This window comes from Pholis gunnellus (genome assembly GCF_910591455.1).
Source record: "Pholis gunnellus genome assembly, chromosome: 1".
In the NCBI taxonomy this organism is placed as follows: Eukaryota; Metazoa; Chordata; class Actinopteri; order Perciformes; family Pholidae; genus Pholis; species Pholis gunnellus.
The window spans coordinates 6,920,110-6,929,006 of record NC_136528.1 but is presented as its reverse complement, the minus strand read 5'-3'; the positions used below and the strand labels follow the sequence as shown (position 1 = coordinate 6,929,006).

Sequence of the window (8,897 nt, the reverse complement as noted above, 5' to 3'; positions counted from 1 at the left end):
CTTGAAAAAATCTGTACAAAAAGGGAAGTTAAAAAAAACAGAATTCTGAAATTGTGATTTTTTTTTTTCACGAAGATGCAAAACATTGAATGTCAAACCAAATTATTATTTTTTTTTATTTGATTTTAACGTGAAATTTCTAGCGCTGACAGTTCAGACGCTGAAACATTACTTTTGTCGGAGGGAATTTGAACTGGTGGACTTCTGCTACGCTCGTACGTAGATCCGTGTGCACACCACGTCATCGGCTCCGAAGGTCTGAAAGGAGATTGAGAGAAGAAAAAGAAATGTGATTATCACTTGATCAGCAGTAGTGTCATGTCTCCTACATTACATTTTACATTACAGTCATTTAGCAGACGCTTTTATCCAAAGCGACTTACAACATAGGTATTCAAGAGAACTACTAGTCACCAGAAGTCATAAGTGCATCTCCTTTTTTAAACGAGCGTCTAAGAGCATAAACCAGAGCGTGCACATATATATATATCAAGAAAAGTCCATCAAAATCAAAACGCGTCTTTTGTCTCTTAGATCAGATACTAAGCAGCAGTGGAAGAAGTACTCAGAAATCAAAATAATTAAATTACAAGTCAAAATTGTACTTGACAAAATGTACTTGGTTACAAATTTCCACCACTGATACTAAACATATAGAACAATGTTGCCACCAGCATTTTGAAATAGGTTTCTTTCTTTTAATCAATGTATTCCTGAACGGTTTGTACAAGCTGCAGTTGAAGTAATGGTCGATCTTCATGTTATTTTATACTATCTCAGTGCTGGCACTACACACTCCGATGAAGCACTTAACATGTCCGGTTTTCATGTATCGTAGTCCCTAAATGTCGCCTAACACCATGTTAAAGTCCTCATGTCCTCTGCAGCCTCCACTAATGCCGGCTAATGTCATGATCTTAATTTGACGCAGCTGCCCGAAGAAAGAAACAGACGTGACTCAAACTGATCTGAGAGCGGGGTAGAAACACGGGACGCCCCGGGTCCTGTCCCGAGTCCAAAAGATTTATGGGCGTCCCAGGGGCCAACTACAGGGCCACACATCATCATTATCTCAGGCCGTGCATTGTGGCGGGACGAGGGGGGGGGGGGGGGGGGGCGTGAAAAATGGAGCTGAGGGCGACTCCCATCTGGCACATGGCGCCATTGCCGAGGGAGACATTAACTGGAAGCAACACCAGGGTCCATTGGCATCTTTTAACAGCATGATCAATGAGATCAATTAAAGCCAGCAGGAGGAGAGAGACACACACACACACACCCGACACCATCACAGCCACACAAATCCATCTGGCTCCAGTCCCATCATAAAGTAGCCAATCCAGGACTGCATTAATCTCTGTAAAAATCAATATTCATTGGCTTAAAATGTGAAGCAAGTATATGAGGCTCCTTGCATGGACGAGTAAAAGAGCGTTTATCCTCCGGTAGACTCTCTAACTGGTCTTTTTTAAGTCCACCCATCGTAGATCAAAGTGAGCCAACACATGTCGTCTTCATTAAGCACCGCATCCACCCCCCCGGAAGCCTAATCTCCTCATCTGCTGGCCAGTGCTTTTATTCAACTTCACGTGCATTTCATTCTGTTTATACCGAGGGGTCGATCACATTCCTCTGAGGACAAGAGCAGAGGGAACTCGTCTCAGTAAAGGAGATGTGTTGGTCTTTAGTTCCCTTTTGTAACGGCCGTGTCCGTCTGTTCATCCGGTCCATTCCGTCTCACCAACGCCTTGAGGGAATTTCCTTCCAGCTCCATAATTGATATACTAATTATGGCAATTTGAAAGTGATGACAATTGGGATGTAAACTGCAACTCGACTGGTCGGAGAAGGCATACAGCCTTGAGTTTGTAATTAACTAGCTCTAAATCCACTAAACCAGCCTGAACATCTGGAATCATTAAATGAGTCTGTGGTGCAGAGACGGACAGCTGTCGGACCCTGGTTAGGGCTGGACGATGCTACGCTGTGATTGGCCAGTCTGCGTCTGAGGGGCGGGACTTAATGAAGGGTCAAGTCTAGTGTCAGTAAGTTAGTTCAATGGCATGCAGACTGTGGTACAGAGCTGTACTGTGAATCTGTTCATGAAGTTTCACAATATAAATATATATAATATAAAGATATAGTGAACTTCTGATCTATCTATCTGTATTTATTGTGTATTATATAACGGAATGATGTGACCTCAGCCTCCCGATCACCGGTAAACTATTTCCATCTTTATCGCCAAATATCTCTGCTACATCATTCAAATCTTAAAATCCAAACAATGCATTAATTGAGGTGTGATATGAGGGAGTATTGTTTAAATCACAGAACAGCTGGGAATATATCAGACCTCTCCCTCACTGGTGTCTCATTAAGACTTTTTTATTTTTCCGATGATTCAACCCGCGATCAGATTACAGCCCATCACTCCTACGTGGACAGACGGACGTCCACACCCTTATCTTTAACAAAAACACATTTCAAACCTGCATTCAGTCCAAATTACAGCTTCTCTCAGATGTTTCTCCTGATTGCGTCTCTGCAGGAGTCACATTTGGTAAAGAGTAGATCTCCATCTGGTCAATAAATATCCCAAGCTGGCCCAGATGTTTACAGAAAGAAAATACTGCTTTGTCTTTGATAATTCTTCTTAAATGTGGGTCAGGCAATCAAATATGAAAATCAGATCAACATTAGCTCACCCTTTGCTGGTCTGACTTCTACATTTCAGAAAACCTCTCTTTGGAGATGGGTTTCAAGGATTCATTTCAGTTTTTCATTGCGTTGAATAATGAAATAGAAAAAATAAATAAACAATGAATCTTGATAGTGTTTGGCGTCACAGATGCAGCCATGTTTATCCTAACCCTCAATTGGCAAATAAAATAACAACAATAAATGAATCTTGTATCTGGCTTCGTATCCGAACGTTTGACATTTTCACATCTGGTGTCGCCACCCAGTTATGGCCTCTCTTGACCATCTGTCGAGCGTTGGTTTCTGCTGATACATCCTCCATCAAATGTCTTTCTTGCCGAGAGTTAGCCGCGAGGACTTTGTCTGTATGGTAAATATGAAGCTGTTTATCTTGATTGTTTAAAGGAACAGTGTGTAGGATTGAAGGGGATCTATTGGCAGAGATGGAATATAACAATAAGTATTTTGTCTTCAGTGTTTAATCACCTGAAAATAAGAATTGGATTTTTGCAACCAGTGAGTGGAAGAGACCATATTTATATCTAACTTCTCCTTTAAGTCGTTCCCAAAAAAGCTTAATTCCCCAAATTCAGATAGAACAACTGTGTTTATTTTTACAAAAGGTGAGGACTGCACCTTTTAACCAATCCATTTCTTTTCTTTTCTTGCAGAAAGAGAAGTAAAAACAGAAAACTGCTCATGAGGTTAAAGACAGCAACTTCCAAATTATAGACATCATCCCACTTCACAAAACATCTGTTCATTGATCTCCTGAGAGATTTCAGATAAAAGTAGGAGTCATTGTTTGGACATCTTTCTTCAGGCTGATGGGACAAGAAAGAGCATTTGGGAGCCGCAATTTTATAAAAGAACATTGAGAGCATTTTTCTCGAAAGAGGAACAAAAGGGAAGATCCTGAAGAGACACATGCACCAATACATGCTTTATACACTTGACTGTTTGAGTCTACAGCTGCATGCAGCACTCTCTTTCTTATTTAGAAACAGCTCCTCACCAGTACGAGTTCGTCCCCGTTGAGTTCTCGGGTCCAGAAGGTCTTCGGGCCGTTCCCGCTCAGTAGAGTCTGTTTGCAGTAAATCTTGTTTTCTGCTTCCCAAGTTGCCAAGCTCTGTAGAAAAAGCAGCCCTTTAATGAGGTTTCCTATATTTATCGCCTCAGTTTAACCTGGATTACAGGACATCAGCAGTAAAGCGAAGTGATGGATGAGAGATCGACGGGGACAGTTGTTTATACGTTTGACACCGTCGGTCGTCAGAGGAGTCGTTACAATAATAAACCTGTCCATTGAGATCATAGACTGTATATAACAAGTGGACGTAGTCATCGTGGCATCACTCATTTGTTGTGGACTGCCGTTTTGAAGCCTTGAGTTTGACGAGTTGGCCGTCGCCATCTTGGCTTTTTGCAACCAGTGAACGGAAGTCACCATATTTGTAATGCAAAGGTGTGACGTAGAGACTGCTTATACAGCTCTGGTAGCAGCAGCAACCTGTCAATCACAAGGTAGCCCCGCCCTAAAGCATACCCTGCTTTATGGTCTGTTTGACTCTAAATGGACCATCATTTACTAAATGAACATCATGCTGTATTGAAGAAGACTTGAAACTAGAGTTTGAGACCATAAACTCATGTTTACAATGTTTACTGAGGTAATACATCAAGAGAAGAGTAGAGTCATTTTCTCATAGACTTCTATACGATCAGAGGAGTCGCCCCCTGGTGGACATTAGGGAGAATGCAGCTTTAAAGACATTTCTGGCTTTACTTGGCAGAACCGGAAGTTGCCTATTTGTCGCTCTCTTTAGACTTTTTGTATTGTGTGAAGTGGCTTTATTGTTACTTTTGTCTGCAATCAACAGAAAAACACATAAAAGCTGATGTGTGGTTAGATGCACTTCCAACAGGGTAAAGAACCCACAGCTAAGTTTTTATAAGCTGCTGAACTGAAAAACTGAGGATACAGACGTGAGGCGTTAGCAGGAAGTACGAGAAAACTGTGGATCCCGACACTCAGTATGTCATTAAGTCTGCAGAAAACTTTTTGTCAAAATGTCAGTTTTAGACTAACTATATCTCTGTAGGTTATGCTGAAGCATTTTGCATTTGTGGATTAATCAGAAAGTTCTGCAGTATTATGTTTACAATGGCCCTAGCTAACACATAGCTAACATTAGCTCGCTAACAACGAACTTGTCCCATCCCATCAAATGCACCCTTGGGGAATAAAATAATACGTTGACATGCTGAAATCTGATATTATTAGCTAGCTACAGGCATTTTGTCAGCGATATGCACGCTTTCTCAATAGTGATGCATGACAGCGCAAAGTCACATCATCCTTCTAAATTTGTAGTCATCCCTAGGCGTCAGAAAGAAAGAAAGTTGAATTGTCAGAAAGTTAGAACTCTTCATGTGTAGTTGTCACAGTTTAATTAGATTACCTTACACTTTCTGCCGTCCACCGTCTCCTCGTTAAACTCCTCTCCAATGAGGAAGTTGATCTCCGTGGTGCGGACCGTGGTAGAGGTCTTGATGTAGAAGGACTCGCCGTTCTGCCTTATCTCCACGTGGGGCTTGGACGCAGCCGCCATCGCTACCTTCCTCAGCATGGCGTTCACACCTGAAAACACGTACAGCGCCACCTGTGAGGCTACAGTATGAATATTAACGGTGCAGTGTGGAGGATTTGGCGCTATCTAGTGGTGAGGTTGCAGATTGCAACCAACTGAAACTACGGTAGCCGGCGCGAAAGCGTGAAAATGTGAATGTTCATATCGAGAGCCAGTGTTTGGTTTGTCCTTTCTGGGCTACTGTAGAAGCATGGAGGCGAGCTCCATCTGTAGTTATAAACGTCTAAGGTAACAAAAACAGAAAAACTCTTATTTTCAGGTGATTAAACACTGAAGAAAACATACTTATTAATATTTAATGTCTGCCATAGATTCCCCTAAATGCTACACACTGTTCCTTTAAGTAGGGCTGACTAGTCTGTAAAGTATGATGACCTAATGTACATAAATCACATTGTTCCCACCTATTGTCACTAATTATAAGACCTACTTTCTCCATATTTTATTATCTTGACATTGGGTTGTCACCTCACATTGTTTCTGGCGGCAAAAAGGGCGCAAGAAAAACAATCAGAGAGATGAAACGTTGCTAATCAACCAGATGAATGCATAAAGGTAGAATTATCTAGAAGACACATTTAGATGTCAGGAGATGATTTTGTTGTATAAACCAGTTGGTTTTGAATATAAAAGGAGAAGGATCCTCCACCAGCTGCAAAGATTATCAGCAGATGTTGCAAACATGGAGGGTGCAGTGACAAGGTGACGAGGGGGAGGAATGCTGCTTTGTTTTGCTCTCCTGTAGATCCTGATCAGTCCTTCAAATGAGTGGAAAAGCTATTAACCCTTTCTGTCACAGTTCCAGTGCAAACAATCAGTCCTCCTCCTAGTTCATCACTTAAAAAAACGCAGCAACAATAAACTTTGGAACAAGCCGTGTTAAATTGGTCTCCCGCAACCATATTTCAATGTGAAAGATTATTAAAATTGCAGCCACCTCCTGTGATTACGCAGCTAAAATTAGAGACATTGGTTCAGTGTAAACATGGTTTAAAAGGTCACATTTAATTACTTACATTTGGTGTTTTTTTTGTACTTTTACATTTGAAGATCAATCAACTATTTACTTAAAACCAGTCAATCCTGCATTTCATTTCAAAATACACCTTGATTGCTGACTCATGTCTGTGTTCCAGGTTTGTTTGTCTACAGTGCAGATAAAATCATTTAAACAAACTCTCACTCTTCAAACCTTAGTAGAAAAAGAAAAAGAGAGTAAATTGTCCTCACCCAGCGTCTTGAGCAAGTCTTCAAAATTCTCGCTGCTTTTCATTTTCCAGGTGCCGGCAAAATTGGGCATTTTTCTGGTGAGGTTTTGAATGTGTGTCAGCCTTTCGTCTCCTGTCGCTCGTTTCCTCCGCTCCCTTTTCTTCAGCCTCTATCTCTTCCTCCCTCCCTCCTTCCCTCCCTCTCTCCCTCCCTCTAGCTCTCCTCCCTGTGTGCAATGATCCGACACAGCCGACCAAACCCCCTCCACCTCAGCCTCATCTCCCACTCAATCACTCACACACACGCGCGCACACACACACACACGCACACACACACACACACACACACACTCACACACACACACACACTCACACTGTCAGTGGTTTATTCTCATTAGAGTATTTTAATGGCCGTGCTAAATTATGATTCAGTTGGATGGTCTTAATGTCTCATCTCATCATCCGATGTGATTGAGGTTTAGTGGAACTTTAATGGTGCATTTATACAAATATTTATTTAAGTATAATACTAATTCTTATTTTTAGTATCAGGCTTTTTTTTTCACAGATTTTCTCACTTCCACTGGATTCCTCCGATTGCATCCAGCCATGAAGACACTTCAGGTTTTATTTGGTGTTGAGACATCATCTTGAACTTCTCTTTTCCAGAAACCGTGTTGGAGAAAATGCTCACACCTGGTTTAGTTCTTATTTCTTTGGTAGAAACTAGTTTCACCGTGTTAATGAGGACACTGTGCGGCTGAATCTTTAAAGTCATCTTTGAACAGTTTGAGCACAAGAAACTAAATTCCATTCACCCCGAGGAGGTTTAGGGGAAAATAAAACCCCAAATGATCTGCATGGTGAGATACCACTCGAGACTTAGTCAGTTTTTATTTTATGTATTGATGTAATTTGGGTGGATTGGCCCTTAAACAACGGCATTAAACAATCCTGGAAGAAGTTGAAGGTTTTTCAGGTCGGTCGACTATTCAGTGTTCCTTAAAACAGACTGATACTCAAAGGATGAGTTCACATCTTGTTAAGTATATCTTAAAAAATGTTTCTTATGTGCATTGAAACAGTTTTTGGGTCACTTTACATGTTCACTCAGCATGTTCAATGTAAGAAATGGTGGCCAAACAAAGTCCACAGTCCTCATTCTGAGTTCAAACGTTTTCTAAAGTTCAGAAGTTAATACGAAGCTTCAGCAGTGTGAGTTAATCACGTTGTGATCTTCCAAAGTTCATATTTGTAATGCTTTAAAGCTACACTGGTTACAGAAGATGAGGTGAACAAAGTTGTCGCTCATCTGTTGATAGCAATGTGCGTCCCTACGCTGGGCCAAGAGTCTGTGGATGAAGCATTAAGTTGTTGAATTTAACTACTTTACTCCGGCTCTCTATGCTTCTTATTACTACTCCACTGTTTGTTTTAGTCGTTACTGCGTCGACTTATTTTATAACGGAGGTTTGCCTGCTACAGTGGAATCAAATACAGCGAAATACATAACATTCTGCTTTTGATTTGAATGGGAAGGTCCGTTCTATACTATTTGTTATGGTTTACATAGAAATAAGAGTATTGGCATGTGAGTATTGTTCTACTGACCATAGACTTGAAAAAGTGCAAAGCTATCCTTTCTCACACACACACACACACACACACACACACACACACACACACACACACACACACACACACACACACACACACACACACACACACGAGAGAGAGAGGCCCTTCCTCTAAAACCCAGCCAAGTCACATTTGTTTCCTCTCTGTCGGCCCTCATCAGTCTTTCTGACAGAGTGCCTTCCAGACATCGCTTGGTAATGAACGTACAGAGCCGAGCAGGGAGCGATCCGTCATCCCACCATGAAGTGTCCCAGGCTTCACCACCGCCTTGTTTGTTTCACTCATCAGTCCATTTATCTGTTGGATTTTATTTAAGAAAAAGAGGAAAAGTTCAGTTTATGAGTTTGAGGATGTGTGACGAGCTTTGAGAGCGCTCTGCTGCCATCTATCGCCCTGTTGATGGAAAGTACGACTTAACATTTATGTCAATACTTCTGGTATTTTATGGCTTTGAAAGGTTTAATCTGACTTTATATCTTTAATGTTCTGTGAGTTTTACTCACCACCGTTCTATTTTTAATTGAGAATGCGAGTACATTGCAATAAAATAAAACCTCCAAAGAGTATCTTTTGTTCGATTTTTTTCCACAGAGCACGAGATATATTTCCTCTATTTCGTGATAAAAACATACTTTTCTGATATGAGTCCTGACGAGATATATTTGCTGTCGCCCCAGAGTTACGAGAACATCAAAGA

At 41.1% G+C, this 8,897-nt stretch overlaps 1 protein-coding gene across 1 annotated transcript; it reads right to left on the bottom strand.

Annotated features, from left to right (window-relative positions):
• Positions 1-79: 79 nt before the first annotated feature.
• LOC306703462 (cellular retinoic acid-binding protein 1) lies at positions 80-6,697 on the bottom strand. The gene is made up of 4 exons (XM_079169440.1): positions 6,585-6,697; positions 5,166-5,344; positions 3,719-3,832; positions 80-258 (listed from the first exon to the last, which is right to left on the bottom strand). The coding sequence occupies exons 1-4, from the start codon at positions 6,652-6,654 to the stop codon at positions 208-210; spliced, it is 414 nt and encodes a 137-aa protein (XP_079025566.1). The 5' UTR covers positions 6,655-6,697; the 3' UTR covers positions 80-207.
• Positions 6,698-8,897: the final 2,200 nt, after the last annotated feature.